Raw genomic sequence first — 19,346 nt, forward strand, 5'->3', positions numbered from 1 at the left:
TTGTTAAACTTCACATAGTTGTTCCTAGCCTGCTCTTTCAGCTTGTCCAGGTCTCTCTGCAAAATGGCTCTTGTTTCTGTCATGTTCAACTCACCACTCAGCTTACTTTCATCAGCAAACTTGGTGAGATGCATCACTTATAAAGATGCTGAACAGCATGGGGCCCAGTATCAATGCCTAGGGGACCTCACTTTTGACAAGCTGCCAACCTGACTAAAAACACTGACCATCACCCTCTGAGGTGTGGCCTGTGAGCCAATCCTCTACCCATGTCGCAGAACATGCATCCAGCCTGTAACTTGTCCAGGAGCAGACTGTGGGAAACAGTGTCAAAAACTTTGCTGAAGTCTAGGTAAACAACATCTGCTGTTCTCCCCACATCAACAGAAAACATTATCTTGTTGTAGGAGGTGATTAGGTTAATGTGGCGTGATTTGCCCTTGGTAAATCTGTGTTTACTTTTCCCAATCACCTGTTTCACATGGCTTTCAAGTTTCTAGAACTTCCAGGGACTGAAGTAAGACTAATGGGCCTGTAGTTTTCTGAGTACTCTTTTGGATGTAGTTATAAATGATCAGAGAGCAAGTAAGTATCACGCAATAGTATGTCTCACTGATGACTGAAACAGGGGAATTCAATAGTCGGTGAAAATTATAAACAACAGCAAGTAACTCTGTATCTTCAAAAAATTAAACATCACTTACAAAAATGGAATAGGCCTCCATGATGGACTGAGAGCTCCCAGCTACACCACAAGATGTTGCCAGGACCTTATTTCAGACACACACATCAGTAAAACAAAAACAAACAACAAAATAAAAAGCTTCCTCTGGCAAAATCCATAAACTGCTCTAATTGCAGATACAAACATCTCATAACAAAAGAAGAATAACTTGCACCTAAACTCTGATTATTAAAATTAACAGCTGATTTCTAGACAAACAACAGAGACCTCAGCTATCTATTGGTTCCTGATGGTCAGCACCTTTACCAGTACTAGCTAATTGACCCTCAAAGAGGCCAAGAGACCCCACTTAATATACAGGAGCTCAACTGCCCTGCTCAAGTACTGCTGCCATCACTGTGCCAGCTCTACAAAATTTCTAGAAGAGACCACAGCTGGAAACTATCTCTTCCCACTGATTCAAAGGAAAAATTCAATTGTAGCATTTTTCTTTTTTTTCTGAAAGGATAAGGAATAAGAGTGTTCTGACTCAGTGGAAATGTTTTGCTTGTCACATGTACCACAAATGCAGAATACACTAGGTTGTTGTTTCCTTGGTACACATTGAAATATACTCTCAGACTTATAGTCATGGTTTACCTTACAACAGCAAAAAACCCCCAGCCATTTGGCATAGACTTTTATGAAGGAAATATCACAGGAAAAAAGGTCAGTTCTTCCTGGGCAGACCTTAAACTCTTGAGTCATTGTAACAACAGGTTTGGTTTCTTGCAGTAATTTGAAAGACAACAGAAAAAAAACCAACCAGAAAGCATCACCACCTTCACAATTTCAGCATGGGTCACACTAAAACACTCTAAGAATACATACAACTAAAAAACAACTAGGTGAAAAAGAATTTCTCATGAGTCTGATCATTAATACTGATCTGCAGAATATAATTGCAAAGTATTACTGTAAGACAGCTGTGAAATACTGCATTCAATACATATATCCCAGATACTTCAACATACTGTGGAAATTGATTTTGAAAGAAGCCTGCATTATACTTGAAGGAGTTCAGGAATATTCAAGGTTTAGGGTTAGTTACTTCAGCCCTGATTATTATTCAATGATACTTATACGTGGTGTTTATTTGCTGCAATGCATATTGCCTCAGTTCATGACACTGTTAGTCAAGGATATGACTGTATATCTTCTGCCCAAATGTACATGATTCTTACTATATCGGAGAAGTTAAAAACAAAACTAACCCATTACAATTATTTGGTTAAGGGAAAAAATAAAACTGGGACACCCTCTCAATAATACCTCTAAAATAAAGCTAAAATGCTTTCTGAACATTACATTAGCATCTTTTCAGACTGGATTTGAGAACTGTATTTTCAATTTGCTTCTTTAAGCAACATAAACAGATCAGCATGATTCTACTGTTATGGCTGCAGTAATAGCATACAATTAAGATGTTTATAAAGCAGCAGCTCAGAGAGGAAAAAACTGACATCTTCTTTAAATTTCCTCTTTCGTTAGTCTTTCCCTCTAAAAAAACCAAAAAGTCCCAATCAACTATACTCACTCGGGCTAAGGAATAGAAAGTTTAAACACAAGACAATTATTCTGTCAGTGTCATTAACTTACTGTTAACAATATTTTCCTTCAATTCCAAAATGTTAAGGAATCTTTTAGATATGAAATAGGAAGCCATCTCTTCACTGCAATAAAATCCTGAGAAATCAGCAGAAGGGGTACCTGGAATCCTTTATATTTGCTTCAGAAATCAAATGCCCACAGCCAACTCTACAGCTTCTTACTGTTAATTGTTTTATGATAGCCATTACCAATTTCTAATTTAACAGTTCCCCAGCACCTCAATTTCCTTTTGAGCTCTAATCAGTTTTCTGAAGAATTCAAAATACATTTTTACTGAGCTTGGATAAGATTCCTAATAGGACTGCAGTGAAGATAAATATGTAAAAACAGAATAGAGATTAACTTCATAAATAGTCCTTTCTATCCTGGTACAGACACTGTTACAAGCTCATTTATGTCACAATAGGACAACTTTCCTAGCTTGCTGATCAATCAATGCCAATAACAGAACTGTTTTCTCAGTGATAGAATTTAATTTTAGAAAAAATTGCTTAAGTTTTCAATGAAACAGCTAAGTCAGGTGAAGTGACAAGCAGGCAGGGAAAGGAGTTTATAACCATTGTGACAATCAAATATGACATCTCCTAGGCAATCTCATGCAGTAGAAAAAATCTTTGCATTTATAAAGAGCAGGCTAAGACAAAAATTTAGATGAAATTATGAACGGATAAGAAGAGAGGTTTTCACAGGAAAACAGGAGGATCTTCTGAAGAGATTCAGTGGCAAAACAGGTGGATAAAGATGCTTCTCTATGGACATTAATTCTGGTACATTAATACACAGGGTAGAGTGGCAACAGTCCAAGTATGTTGTATTATGTGGGCTTAGGCTATAGGGGTACAGACAAAGAAAGTGAATTACTGTGCTTTTGCAACTTATCATTTGTCAGCTAAGTCCCATCAGCAACCACATACACACACACACACACACACTTTGCAGGAAGCAAAGAAGACCAGCCAAGGCCAAACCAAACCCTCACAGTGTTTTGGGGGACAGTTTTGCAAGATTTTCAGCAACACAACTTTTAATGCTCTTGTACAAGAACAACAGACTCTACTACTATCTCCTCTTCCTTCCCAAGGTAATCTCTTTCAGTACCCTGCCCTTGAACTTGTTTTTTAATTTGTTCTCTAGCCAGCTTGGTGCTTTCCAGACTCCTCTATAAGTAACTGTATTGATTTGTTTTGTAGAGGGAAAAAATGTGGTAAGTTTTCTGCAGTTTAGGCAAGTCCAATGATTCAGTGAACAGTCCAATGACTGTAGACATCTGCCTCTGACATGGTCACTGCAGGCTCTCCTCAGACATAACAGAAGATAAGAGGTGCTTTTAGAATAGGACTCATCCAATCTACTAAAAACATTTGCTTTAGAGTAAATCAACCCATATCACAGGACCACTGATTTCTGACAATTTCTGTAAAGGCAACATGGGCAACTTACTGAGCTGATGATCTCCATATCTCATTAGATGAAAACTACACAGAGATTACAAGGAGAAACACAAGATGCAAGAACCATTTTAAAAATGAGCATCCAAATCTTCTATAATTTCACATAATTTTTTAGGGGAGTAATTTCACTTCTAAGAAAAATACCATGCTTGCTACCCAGATCAGTCAGGTTAGTCTTGGACAGGAGTTCTAGCTATAACCTACCCAAAACCTTTCTTTCTGCTGAGAACCTCTCCCTTTTCCATTAAGGATGACAGTTTTGATAGCAGATTCCTCAGGACTTCTATGAGAACTTGTCAGCACAAGTGGTTGTAATGGGTGTCTCAACAATCAAACTTTTCACAGTCCAGTTTTATTTAGATATTCTCAAATTATCAAAGGCAATAAAAAGTTGAGATTTTAATGTTCTTGAATTTAAATCGGCATGGATGTTTTAAATTTGTTTCTTCATTTTTACTTTTATATTAAAACACCTAGGACCATGCCCAAAAGCCAAAGCAGAATTTAACTTCCAGGCTTTTTAAAAAGAAATAGCAACAAGCTTACAATGCCACGAGACCGTGGCTCAATATTTGGGGTCCACAGATAAGAGGCCACTCAAATTCTTGTATCTGGCTCTTTGACAGTCAGAAGACTTATTAATATCTTCTTTATGGCTGTCACTTGTTCGCTTTGTAACAGTTTTCCAGTCTTGGGCTACATCATGAAACATAATTCTTCCCTAAATTCATTCAGAAGAAATCTCCCAAATGGCAATTACAAAAAATATAGACTAATTCTTTGGGTTTTGTTGAGTTTTTTGTTTGCTTTAAATAGTTTACTACTATTTTTTAAAAATAGTCTACCTTAATCTACTACTACTTTCAAAAATCTGTAATGTCTAGCAGGCATTAAGAAATAGCTGGAAATTCTCTGACAAAGTAAGCTTTAAATTTCTGAAACTGGGATGGAGACAAGGGATCTGCCCCTGCTCTCTGCAGTACACACCACTTCTTTGCTGAATGAAGTCCCCATGTGCCACAACTATCCAAATCAGGTGGATAATGAATTGTGGCCAAAATTAAACAGTAAAGCAACTTCAAATATTTGTTTCAGCTACCTTACTTCTCATACCAGCAAAAGTTTAATGGAAGGACACAAAAGCAGCTGTGTCCAACAGCTAGGAATTCAATGGTTTCCAATTCTCAATGTTCAAACCTCTGCTTCAAACTAAAGGTGGATGAGACAGGATCAGTAATCAGGTTTACAAGTCATCAGCATTTCACAATACAAAGACTAATGCTATGAGACAAAATTTCTCAGTTGGAAAATAAATGGTGAATGCTTAGAAAACAAAATTTCCTTATTAGGATGGCAGCAAAATTGAGAGAGTTGTCATCGGAGGAAAATGTAGCCCTGCAATTTCAGGATTAGAATATGAATTAGAGCATTCTCTAGATGCCAAGCTATTACCTCCTCGGTCAAACACAAAAAGGTCTTTTCTGTTCAAGATTTTTGTACTCAAAAGAGTCTTGGCAGCACCCATGTTCTGTTGTATGACAAGGCTGGTTTCTGAAGACTCGTGTGTACTTATGCTGAAAACCAGCAGGTTATAAGACTTTCCATATTAATCATAAGGATTAGAGACAGTAATGGCAGGCACGGCTAATAGATTTGGGAATGTAGAAACACTTCAAGTAGAGCTGCACTCAAGGATCACTACACTACATAATGGTTGGATCTGCATGGGAGGCAGAGTCCTTTCTTTAAGCTCACCACTAGTAGGTGTAAGCGGGTGTCATCTCTGGCTCGGAGAATGGAGAACAGGAAGGAAGATAAATAAAGAAAAATGAAGCAAAGACTGCAAAATTGTGAAAAATTAGTCATATCATCATTATTTCCTCTTAACACACACATCTGCATCTGCATCCAGCCATTCACAATTGCTTGATCAATCCAAGCTTTGCTAACCATTTAAAATCCAACCTGTGCCATAAAACAGGTAGCGTACGTGCTCAGAAGACAAATATTCACTTGAGCAGGAAAACATAAGAGCAATTCAACAGAGCACATCATACATTTTTAACCTCATAGCACGGCAGGAAAAACGCTTTAAACCTGTAGCAAGTCAATGAGAAATCTTCCCTACTGGTAAGCACAATAGCAGCCATCCATTTCAATAGAAGTTTATCAGCAGTGAAACCTGACCGAGATAAATGACGAAGCTGTTGAGCCACAGCCTGCTTCTGCCTGCTGCAGGCTGCCAGATAAAATGGGAACAAAAGCTCCCTGCTGTACCCCCTACCAGTCTCCATTAACCCCTGCTGATGCTTTATTATCGTCTGGGGGCTCCAGAACAGTATAGCATGAATCAGTGTGTAAAAAATAAATAATAAAAGCTCATACATAGCACAAACAAGCCAGAAACGTTGCTTGCAAGAAACATTCATTTGGTAGCGCTGCAATTAAATGATGGTTCTGAGGAATTCCACGTACTAGAAAAACAGCATCAAAAAGCACAATGTGTGTAAAATAATGTATGAAAAAAGTACTTAAAGGCAACAGAGTGCAACCACAAAACATGTTTTTCCTGATTTTTTACCCCTGCTCCCAAATAAATACAAACACATACAAGTAAAGCAGGGACCAGGGACCATTCTAATGACTTTATGTCCAATTCCAAGTTTCATCTTTTGATCCTGTCACAAATATCCTCTTCATTACACCTCCTTCAGTGTCCTTTCTCCTAATACAAGTTTAAAACATCTACTGAAGGTCAAAACATCTTCTATTATACTGATATAAAAAATGGATGGGAAGGGCAGGGAAAGTGTTACAGATCTCCTCAGAATTCATAGTTGCCATAGGAGAGAAAGGCAATAGGAGAAAAAGGAAAGACTTGAAATATTAGTAGTATTTTAGCTATCATAGATTTAGATTGTTTCATTGCAGCCTGAGATTTCTGTAGCCTACCACAACAAAATCAATCTGTCTAAAGACTTCAGAGGCCATGCAAGATTCTGCAGAAAATTCACTGTTTGATCAGTAAAGAAACTCACCAGTACATTTGCATTACTTAGCACACTGGGGGAATGGAGGACGATATAATCTACTTTAGACTGAACCATTCTCTTGGATGAACATTCCCTCTTCATCCTATAGAGCCTTTCCCTGCTTTACTAATTACAGAAGCTGTACTGAACTCACAGTCTGCTCTATCACTATCAAAGGTCATTGATTATCAACCTATTTCTGTCACTCTCAAGCGCATTTAATAAGCAGCAATAATATATCTAAGGAAGAACATGAAGTTTTTCCTAAAGCTAATGCAACTAGCCAAGAGAAGAAAGACTCCCCAACCTTCAAGGACTAGAATGACCTCAACACAGGAAAAGAGAAAGGCTGCATGGATTCAGCCGCAAGGTCCACCCACCCCAGCATCCCATTTCAGAGAATAATCGAAACTTATGCTTATGGAGTAGCATAATAAAGCAAATGCATACTGAAACTTTCCAAGAAGCCTTTTTCATTCTACAGCAATTTACAGCTTAGTGATTTGTGGCTGAGAAGGCAATTCTATTTCCTAGTAAACTGCAGTGGAATTTCCTTCCACAAACTTGCCCATCTTCCCAGTAACACATGTAAGTTTTTAACATCCACAACAATTTCCACAATCTACCACACACTGTTTGAAGAATCGTTTGTTTTTGTTTGTTCCGCAGTCATCATCTGCCAGTATCATTTATTAATGCCAATTTTTTTCTACCAAAAAAGGTGTGTGTAGGAAGTCCCAGTCACCTTAAACATATTTTCTTCGCTTTATAGACCCGTCATATACCCCTAAATGAACATCATCTGCAATAAAAAAACCAAACCCAAATCCTTAAACAAAATTAAAATCCAAAAACATCAAAGAAAAACTAGTAGAATTTCTTCTCTGTTGCTTTAAAGGCTTGAGCCAGGCTTTTTCAAGATTTTCTGCACATTGATAAGAGTTAATAAAAGTTAACTTTTTATAAAAAGCAGTGGCACTAGAATTATAACTCTAGCACTTGAAGCCTCATGGGTAAAATAACTAGTAATTCTGAAACCCTAATATGATAAATCTTCTCCAATGCTCCGAATAGATGTTGCATGACAACCTGGAACAAATTCATTCTGCTGGCTCACGTTGATTTAAAAACAATGAAGCAGAAATTGTTCCAGCAGACTTTGTGCCAGATCAGATATCTTCTGTCCCTGCCACAGAGACAGTAATGTTGGCATAAACATTATATCATGTGTTCTAGCCAGTTTGACAGAATTGCAGCAGTGAGCTCATGCCTATCTAGATAAAATTTTCTGTTACAAACTGGTCCAGCACTGAACAGAATCATTTTTAACAAATATGGAACCATGGTTTGAGTAAGACTGAAGCACATGTAAAAATCTCAATGCTTTGGCAAGCATGAGAGTGCAGAATGCCCAACCTTCCTTTTACAAAATACATCAGAGTCCAAGACAGTATCAGGCCTGAAATGGTCAATCTGTTATAAATAAATCTCTAAGCACAGCTAAGACACTTTCCCCCTCTTTTCTCAGAGCTAGTATAATGTTAAGTGAATTACAGACTATAAATCTTGTTTTCAGGTGAAAGAAAACCATGCTCCCTGAGGCTCTCCCAAAAAGTGCTTCAAAGCAACTCACCTTGCAGGACTGGAGTTACTTTGACTCTGAAGGAGAACAAACAGATATGTGACATTCTGGCACATGACTATGACTTCACATTGACTTATTTAAAACAATAAAGAAAAACATTTCATAGGACTAGAGAAGATAATGTGCCTAATATCGTAAGTATTGAAAATCATTTGTAATGGCAAGCATTCACAAAGGAAAGCTACAATTCATTAAAAGAAAGGTAAATCTACCAGGATGTAACAAAGGTAGATGGTGCTACTATGCACTAGTAGCCAAGTCTCTTGCTTACAGGAAAACTTTTGCCTTTTGATAGTAAACTGAACAAACACGGAACAATACTATTTTCTCAAAGGCTGACAAAGAGACAATAAAGGTCAAATTGTTCCATAAATGTTATATAACAAAATAAACACAAGATTTTCAGTGGGAGAGAAGAAAAAAAAGCCATTTTGTTTTCAATTAAAAGATTCCGCAGAACATACCAGAAAGGAAGGAAAATCTGTCCCTTCACTGGAATGATCATAAAACAAGGGAGATGCAAAGTATGGAGGATTTGTGGGAGTAGAAATTATTGTATGTGAAATGAGATTTATTTCTTCAAAATATGTTCTGCTAGGATCTAACTGAGCAGTACAAAGAATGAAAGATAATTTCTTTGTAACCTACAGACATTACTCCCAGTAAAAAGCTTTCTTCCTTGATGACCTAAGAACTGGTTTATTTACCAAACCCTTATCATACATTTTTTAAAAGACAGATCTACTACATGGATCTAATTTCCATTTTACACACAGGAAAATGGAGGAAAAATAGTAACTTGCCATAAGACAGAAAAAGAAACAATTATTTCTTTAGGCACAATTCACCCTTTATCCTATTGCCCGTTTGCACTGTATGAGAATTTAAACATCTAGAAAAGTAAAGTAATTCCATGGAATTAAAAATGCAGGTGTAATTACAAACCTCTATTTTGTCTGTTTTGGCATCTCCCCAGTATATTTTGCTTTCTGCATAATCCAGTGCCAGTCCATTTGGCCAGCCAAGAGAGGTATTCACCAGCACAATTCTGTCTGAGCCATCTAATGCTGCCCTCTCGATCTTTGGAATTTCTCCCCAGTCAGTCCAGTACATGTACCTAACAAAGGAAACAAAATCTTTAGAACTTACATTAATCCAAACATTCAATATTCACATAGCTTCTTCTGGACTCGAAAGAAAGAAAGTTTCGATTCCTCAAAACTATACTGCACAAAGAAAAGTACATTTCTAAGCCAAACGTATTTCCTCCTCTAAGAAAGAATGGCCAAACCATTGACATGTAAACACACTGTCCCTCTACACAGAACTCCTGTAGCAGTCTGGTCAGCAACATGACATAATCAGTGCTATTAGGTAAAAATAACCAAACAGGTCAACACAGTCCCCCAAAATATTTTTTAACAAAAGAATAAAACCTAAAGACACGTAACATGACTAGATAGGCAGCCAAAGGGAGACTGTCCCTGTGCCTCAGAGCCTTAACTTCCAAAAATTCTAGTACTTTCATTTTGAAGACTCCAAAGTTTCTCATTGCATCTGCATACAGGTAGACAAATGTATCTTCTTGACACGACTAATATTTAAAAAACGCTCACCCAGCCATGGGATCCAGCACAATAGCTCTGGGTTCTTCCAGGTCTTCTGAGATTAATATTTTTCTCATGGTCCCATTAAGCCTTGTAACTTCAATACGGTCTGTGCCAGTGTCAGTCCAATACAGATTCCGGGCAACCCAGTCCACAGCAATGCCATCAGGATGTGCGATCTGTGCCGTGACAACAAACTGACTGCCCGAGCCATCGATGAAGGAGCGGCGGATGGCCCGAACCTCATCATCAGTCCAATAGATGTACCCTTCCAGAGGATCAAAGTCAATGGCGATGGCATGACGGATGTCCTCCAGTGGTAAAACAATGTCTGTAAAATCTGGGGTGTCTAACGAAATCCTCCTCAAATCTGTCCGGCGGGCTAGAAGCAGCAGTTCAGTGGCACCTACGTGAACACGGCAAAATACAGTCATCTTACCAACACTGTACAGTAAAAGCCTGTAAACAGTGAACCCGATTCTGCACCACTTGGTACAAGCTAGTCTAGCTACCTTGGTCTCACAGGATCTAACCAAACTGATGTCGCACTCAGAGGCTTCAAATGTGAAGTTACTCTTCTGTAGAAGAAGTCAGATGTGCTTACAGAGAAAATTCAGTGGTTATTTCCTTGACTAAAATGTATTACATTGGACGTGTTTTCTATTATTCCCTCCAAAGGTACTGGAATAGATATGCAGTGACTATGCTGCTATTTTCTGCAAATCAGCAGATGGCCTGCAGCCTCTTAGATGAAAAACTAATTGTGTCAATATTACTGACTGTTTGCTATTATTGGTATAGGGGACAACTATGACAAACAAGTTGCATGTTTCAAGAACCCCCTTAGAATGGGAAAAAAATCTAACACAGAATGCCACAAGTCAATCTCCTTTGAGAAAACCCTATCAGAGCCATCAAATGTGAGAACTGACATCAGTACAGAGACCACACAAAGCAGCAGGGCTGCTAGCTTCTCACATCTTTGTTGAGCACAAGCTTATTGAAGACATGAAGACAAATAAGTATCATATAAAGTCATTTTGCGCTGCTGAAGTGTACAAAGACCTTGTTAGCTTTTAGGTCCAAAGTCAGAATCACAATAAGTGAGATCAGCTTGCACTGAGGAAGATGTTTTCACACAGGGCAACACAAGCTGTGTAATACTACATGTGCTGGGCATCTAAACAATAACAGATGTTCTCATTGTCTGTTCCAATTAATTCTCATTCTAGCTCAGAGGTCCCCAGCAAAATAAGGACATGGACCTCTTGGAGCAGGTCCAGAGGAGGGCCATAAAGATGATCAGAGGGCTGGAGAACTTCTCCTGTGAAGACAGGCTGAGAGAGATGGGGTTGTTCAGTCTGGAAAAGAGAAGGCTCCACCAGGAGATCCTACTGCAGCCTTTAAATACTTAAAGGGGGCCTATAGGAAAATTGGGGATAAACTTTTATCAAGGTGTGTAGAATAGGGTGAGAGGTAATGGTTTTAAACTGAAAGAGGATAGAATTAGATATTAGGAAGAATTTTTTTTACAATGAGGGCAGTAAGACACTAGAACAGGTTACCCAGAGAAGCTGTGGATGGTCCCTCCCTAGAGGTGCTCAAAGGCAGGTTGGATAGGGCTTTGGACAACTTGGTCTAGTGGGAGGTGCCCCTGCACATGCAGAGGGCTGGACTAGATTACCTTTAAAGGTCCCTTCTAACCCGAACAATTCGATTATTTTATTCTATTTCTATGTCACTAGATTTCAGTGTAATTAATTATAAACAACGACCACACCCCATTCCAATTAAATTCGCTTATCAGTTTGGAGTCTCAGAAGGATAAAAGCAGCTCAAGCCTCAGGAAAGCCTGAGCTAAGGTGAAAAATGTGCGCATTCTAAATGCAGGGAAAGTGTGTTGCAATGGCTCTCCTTATATAGAGGAAAGGTTTTGGCAGGGACTGATGTCGGTGTGAGGTCAGAAGGGGGAGGGGCGAAAAAGGTTTAGAAAAATGCATGCATCAAGATTGCAGTGAAAAAGAGCCACTGCCAAGCCACATTCTGTCCATATCTTGACCTTACAGAGGTAGAAATAAGGGCTAGAAGACTCAAAGAGCAACAATTAAAGCAAGTAGATTGCTGATGGAAAAAGAATTTTGGTGTCTGATGCCTTTTTTTTTTTTTTTAAAAGTCAGTAATTGTTGTTGGTGCTAGATGAAACCTCGCTGCATGCCAAGCTTTGAAGAAATGCCATTGCTTAATTTGCAGTAAGTTTAACACATTAGCAGCATCTAAGACACCTTCACAGCGCTGCAAAAACCAGCACCTTTCAACAAATGAAATTGAGTTTCTTATTACAAGTGTTCCTGATTGGTAGTCCAAAATGGATTAAGACTAGCTTTCAGATCCTCTGTCCTAAAACAGTTTATGTTCAGAAGCACATGTACACGCTGCTCAATTGTTCTTGTAGTGACTAACTCTGATACATTAATTAGTATCAGGAAAAGGGAACTTGTAATTGCATGTCTATGTCATCTGTATCTGATGCTACTAAACATATCCCACAATTCAGCATCAAGATCCAAGCATTCAGCTGCATTATAGTCTTAGTATGTAACTAACCCAAACTATTAGGTTCAACTAGGAAAGAAATCTCTAGTGCTTACATCCTTACCAACTTCAAGGACATTCTATCCAACTTACCTTTTAAACAAAAGTATGAAAATCATATTAAAAATCTCAAGCAACAGTACCTCTTCTGCATTACCTAGTAAAAATAAGGTTCAGCAAATGCACTAGCCTCAGATTTCTAAACAGTTAAGAAAGCGATATATAGTCTACTATACAAAGAAAAAGTGTAAGACATAATTTAAAAATAATTTGTGTCCCCTAGCTGAAGTTCACAGTCATTCTGATGAACCAATGTCAGGTCCTCAGAAAGACTCAGTTGAGTACAACGCTGCCTTTCCTGAAACTCACCCTTAAAATTGACCAATTGACCTTTCAATTCTTCTCAAAGAAGACTCATTTCAAGAGCTTCAGTATCCTGCTTTCGGGTTGCAACTCTGTTGTTTAGTCAAATAACCCACTGTGTCTAAGCTTTAATTCAGCGTCGGGAAATGACTGGCTTTCAGCTAACCCGTGTTGCACGCCGGATCCCCCAGCTTAGAATTTCATGGTCTTTATTTGGAGGCTTGGCTAACATTCCAGCCTCCACTAAAACACAACCCCGCCCCCCTCCAAGCAAGCAATAAAATGTTTAAAGCTTACTTTAGAGCTGTTACCCACCCATTTGAAAATCGACACCTCAGCTGCTTAGCTAAATCACCAGTCATTCTGGCTAAGAAAAAGAAACTGAGTAGCAGAGAAGCGTCCTCACCTCAAAGTAGGTTGAGGTAAAATCAGTCTGAATGCCTTCAGGGTTGTCCCAGCAAATGCAAAAAGAGCAAATGCATGAGCTGGGCACAGGCACATTTACGGACTGATGCCATTACCACCTTGATAGCAGCCAAGAAAAAAACAACGGTCTCAAAACTAGAACAAACACCTTGTGGCAAACACCAGCTGTACAAAGTTTACCTAGCTAGCCATTGATCACCACTCAGTCAAAAGTCTGCTCCAGGTACTCAAGGTTGCCAGGGCATAACAGAGTCAATCAGTTTTGTTCAATTCTATTCCCAGGACCAGCTAGGATGCAAAAGCTAAAATGTGACAGCAGGACCTCCAGACCTTCTCAGTCTGTCTCTCCAGAAAAAAACCTTGACTCTAATGATGGAGAACACTGGGAGTATGGACATTAAAAAAAACTTTTAAAAAAAATGAAAAGGCAGGAAAACACAAGTGCAGGCTGCATGCCAGCATAACTTTTTATTGTTATTATTTTCAATTTATCAGTACTTACTTGAAGACTGAAACGAGCCACTAACATATAAAACACCTCAAACTTAAACCAGCTTCAGTGCTTTCAAAAAAATGCACCAAGGCTGCAACCAGAACTCTGAACTCACCATGCATATGCAGACCTGAGGCAGTTTTTCCTCTAGGCAGTTCAGACTGCACATACAAGGACAAACATAGAGGAGACGTGGAGCAGAGTATATTGTCCATGCTTCTGTCTTCTAACTACTGGTGATCTCCACTGCACCCAAAACAAGCATGCCTGTAGACACAAGTACATCTCGAATACAGCATTTGAGGACACAGACCATCAGGTATGCTGGCGTGTGTGCTCATAGCCTTCAAACCACTGTGCACAAAGCTCTGCTGCAAACACCTGCAGGCAGAGTAGGCCTATGGCTGTCACATATTTAAAGTCATTCTGCTCGTCCTCCTTGCTGATCTCCCACACAATCCTAAATGATCTTAGCAACCCATAACTCATTTAAAAAAAAAGGACAAACAACAACAACAAAAAACACAATTAAAAAAACACCCAAACCACCAACAAACAACAAACCATAAACAAACCCTCTCTCACTCTTCAAATTGGGGACCAAGTTCAGGATTTTTTTAACAGTGCCTGAAGTCATGGGGTATTCATGATAGTTAGTAATTTTGCTAAAATCAAGTTGCTTGCTTAAGACGCCTAAATATGGACTTAAAAGCTTTACTGCAGACTCTTATTTTTGAGAGTTTTAGCCTACTTTTATTAAGCACTTTGAAAGAAGGCATTACAAGCTCATGGATGGTGCATTACATTAGTCCTGGAACTAATACTTTCCTCAAAACATCAGTATTAAAAATAAAAATAATTTAAATCTATATGCTAGCTGAAGTTAAGGGAAGGGGGAGAAGAGGGGAAACAGAGAAAGCATGCAGATATGTGCAACAGTGTAGCTTTAAAGCCCAATGCCTAATGCCCTACTAACCTCTACATGTAATTAATTGCATTCTTAATACAGGCCTGAGTAATTTACAAGTTATTGAACTTTACAGCAACCCAGATACATACTCGGGATTTCATACCTAACAAGTGCTAGACCGAGGACATGTATAACGCGTTCTTTGTATCACAGAAATCAAGATACATCCTCAATAGAATCACCACACATTTGACTAAAATATTTATTTCCTAAATGTCTTTCTCAAGTTGTAAAGTCACTATTGTCAGACAGCCCCTGATGTTACAATATGAATAAGATTTTTTCATCTAGACAAGTTCAACCCTAAAAATACAAAGGCAAAATTATGTGTATCCAAAACTTTTTTTTTTTTCCCTTTAAAAGAAAATGAAATAAATAGGGTGTTAAATTAACAGCTTGATCTGTGCAGTCAAATCAGGATTATGGTTACTCTAAAAAAGCAAATTTCCCATTGGACAGCCCTAAGTTGCAAAAGGAAACGCAGATTTCTGATTACTGCCTCCAGGCCTAGAAAGGAAATAGGATGTGAGCATCCATAGGCACAATAAAAACCCTTTTCCTGGAAGAGAAAGAACAACCAAAGAAAGGCTGCAATGGAAATCTGAAGCAGTGCTTTTTCTTCATGAGGAACCTTGCATCTCCTTGCTCAGCTGAAGTCACCATTGGTTTTTCCAGTACAAACCACAGATCCATATTGGTAGTAGCAAATGAGAGAAATAAGTAAAATTCATTACAGGCAAAGAAAGAGGCTGAGCACATGGACAGAGATCTTCAAGCACTAAAAAGAATGTAACTCCAATTATAAACCCATAAGACAAACCTACATCATCTTATAAAAATTACTGTCAATCAGGTAATTTAAATATAGCACTGTCAAACCCAGAACAGCAGTGCCTATAACACTTGAAAAAGCCCAGTATGTCCTGCAGAAGAGGACAATAAATTACCAAGAATACGATGACAGCAGGTAAAAGCTCCCTGGCAGAAGTGCCTGGGTGTTCAGACAGAACTCTTCATTTCAGACATTACTAGCTGAGGAATACCTGGCCATGAAAACCACTTATTCTGCTTCTCTTTACTTTGAGGGACACAGATTTATAAACTTTCACCTAGGCAATAAGGGAGGCAAGAGCTTGCTACAAGCCCACACATCAGTTAAATAACTGTTTTGTTTCATAAGAGTAATAGAAATTAAGACAAGAACAACCAGCCACTATTACCAGTTATTAGAAAAATAGCTTATTATACTTCAAGTTACCACCTTTTCCTGAAACAGTATGGAAAAGTGTTTCTAAATGGAGGTCAGGGGTGTACATGGTGGATTATATTCATAGCTCTCACAAGAAATGATAAAACTCCTCCAAGGTATGATGGAAAAAAACCAAGGAAACTAACACTAGGAGAAAAGGGAGGAAGGACAAGATTTCCTATAAACCAAGATTATTCAAAATGCTAGGTTGCCATGGAAACTGCTCAGGGAGGGTCAGCCAGTCTCACCTTTGGCTGCAAGGATCATCTGTCAATGCCAAAGCACTGCAAACACCACAAACATGCACTCAAAATTTACCCGTCAAAATCCTTCCAGCCCAGGCTGGTGCTCTTATCAGCACAGCATGAAATGAAGTTCTCTGCTCAAAAAGGCTCCTTTCAGCATGAAACAATTCAGTTAAGGAATCAGTCTGATTTTAGTCTACTACTTAAGACAAAATGAAGAGAAACTCTTAACCTCATTTTCTACCTTTCTGCACCTGTAAGTCATTCCTTTCCCAAAAGTCATATGTTCTAATCGAAAATGGAGATTTAATCACTTGATGTTTCAGTCTGTTGCAGCATAATAGATACATGCTGAAATGATCCAAGGTAAAAATGGTCAGTTCTCAGGGTCCAGCTCTACTTTCACAGCAGATATAGTAAACAGGCAAGCACAAAGGGAAAAATAACAACCCAAGAAACCACAACCAACCCCCTCATCCCATACACCTGCAAAAGAAAGTTTACTTCCCCAGGGTCACTCAGCAGCCTAATAAACAAATTGAACACAAAACACATACATGTTTACACCTCAATATCTTGTGTGTGGCTAGTCTGGCTCTGTTCAACTGCCATGTTCTCCTCTCTTCCACAAATCAGTAATTGCAACCTTCACAACTATGAGAAGAAATTCCAGTGAACCTCTGCCTTGAAGAGCTCTGGAAAGATGCAGGTCACTTGCAGAAGATCTAAGCCTATAACCCATACCTCTCCTCTGTGAGAGGAGTGGAAAAAACACTCGACAATATTTAATTATTTTGGGGTAAGCTCAGGTTTAAATGCTGAATCTTCCTCACACATCTCCCAGCTCCGCACAGGATCATCAAAGTTAAAGGAAACCCACGGATCTGATGCATAGTTTGAGTAGGTTGTTTCACTTGGGTTATGTGCTAACTCATTCTAAGTCCTAGAAGCAGTGGTATGCAACACCCACTGAGCTGAATAAACAGTCTCTATTTTCTCCCCCTCCTCCCACCCATTTTTCTTCTTGAAAAGGGAGCAGCAGTGTTTTGGTAAGGTGAAATAGCAAAATGGTGGTTAAAAAGGCAACATTTTACTGACAAGCATAAGATAAGCAAATGCTCTTGCATGAAGATTTTCACATACAGATGGACAACATGTTGTAGTTAATTAGTTAACAAAATTTCTGATAAAATGGAAGCTATACTTTGTGAGCCAAATACACTTTATGGCTGACTGGGAACATACAATTTGGCTTCTCATATGTTCAGGAAGCGGGAAATAAGAGCAGCAGCTGTAAATTCTGAGATACAAGGGATAGTTGAAAAAGTGAACTGATGATTTTTATCTCTGTATGAGAAGTTAAAGTCCTTTTAATAAAGTCTTGAGTTTTGTGGTTTTTTAAAAAAATACCATTCATCTACTAGCCATTGGTAATTTACTTTGATACACTGGAAAGGGGCCATTCAGCACTTTGGCACAGAGCAACCTGTGTGGCAGGTTGCCTCCATGAGGACATAGGGCTGAACCTGAGCAGGGAAGTGGGTGCTTCTGTGATACAACGACTTGTTACTCAGAAAACAGCATGTGGGGAGCAAACCCATACAGCTCCTCTTTTGCCTGCAGTCTCCGGCCCTTTTTCTATCAGCAGTAAGTCAAAGAGAATCAATTTCTCTCTCTTGGTCTCTCCAGGGCTTGCTTCAACTGTTTTCCTTCGAACTTCATTCACCCTCTGCCGCCTTAGCTTTCTACCTCTGCTTTGGCAAATGACCAAATCTTCACCACTCCCTGTCTCCCCCATGGACTTTCTGCTTTTGGAAACACGTCTGTATTAGGTAACAACTGCTTTAGCTATCTGCTGCCACAAAGGAGTTTATCTAAGCAAACCAAGTATTTTTTAAAAAACACACGAATTTGTGTCACATTCTGACTAAATATGAACAACCCAGAGCAGTATTATTAAATACTGGCAGAAATGGAAAAAAAACCCATCTTGTGCATGTATCAGTAAGTTCTTACAAACAATCCTGCAAGGCTAATTTGGGAACTGCTTTTGAGTTTCTCACATAAAAGCAGCAATTTATTTTAACAAGGTTCACACAGACACAAATAGCTGCATAAAAATAATCAGCAGAGAGCATAAAATAGCATGAAATTAAAGAAAACACTGAACATTAGCTGCCAAGCCTAGAAGAATTTTTAAAATATAAAATGACAATGTAACAAAAAATATTTTTGTATACATTTTACTTAGCCTATTTACAGTAAATTCTGTTCTGTTTCTTCCTCCATTTACCTTTGTCATAGAAAGATGATCTGCATGAAAGATGGTTATGAGCAAGCTAATTATCTACAGCAACCACAGCACAACGTCACTATATTTATAAGACACAAGTTAAAATCATACACAGTTTGGGGTGAGCATTAGCAGCCCAAAGACTCAACCACATTCTGGGTTTTAAGGCTGAAAAACTTACTAAAAACCATGCCATTCTTTCTGGTTCCTATATAGAGGTGTAGGGACCTAACTGCATGCATGTGAACTAAGAGATTCCAGATGTACATGTATATAATGAACAGACGTCAGATCTTACAAAAGTGGAACTGTTTGCCTTGTACCATCCTATTAGTCAAATAGTAATGCATGAAAAATAATATTAGAAACATTTTAGAGACAAAAGAGGATGTAGATATCACTTTATCTATGAACAGGAACAACAGAACCCCAAAAAAACTTGCAGGGAATTAGTGACAGAGACAAAATTGCCACCTAAGTTTTGTAACTGGAGGTAACCTGCTCTTCAGCCACAAGCATCTTTCTTTTTTGAAAGGTAGGGGGCATTTTCCTATAATTTTTATCTGTATTGGAAAAGCATGCATGATTTTACAATTTCCCACCTCTAAATACACATTACATACTGAAGCTGAAAGAACCTCTTTC

The 19,346-nt window shown here is 38.6% G+C and overlaps 1 protein-coding gene across 1 annotated transcript in view; it reads right to left on the bottom strand.

Moving 5' to 3' along the window:
- Nucleotides 1-19,346, bottom strand: part of LRP6 (low density lipoprotein receptor-related protein 6) — a 106,531-nt gene that overhangs the window by 40,352 nt on the left and 46,833 nt on the right. Inside the window, 2 exon segments of the mRNA XM_010002976.1 lie at nt 9,409-9,580; nt 10,080-10,476. Coding sequence (XP_010001278.1) covers nt 9,409-9,580; nt 10,080-10,476 — 569 coding nt within the window.

This window comes from Chaetura pelagica, unplaced genomic scaffold, assembly GCF_000747805.2.
Source record: "Chaetura pelagica isolate M959 unplaced genomic scaffold, ChaPel_1.0 scaffold117, whole genome shotgun sequence".
Taxonomy (NCBI): Eukaryota; Metazoa; Chordata; class Aves; order Apodiformes; family Apodidae; genus Chaetura; species Chaetura pelagica.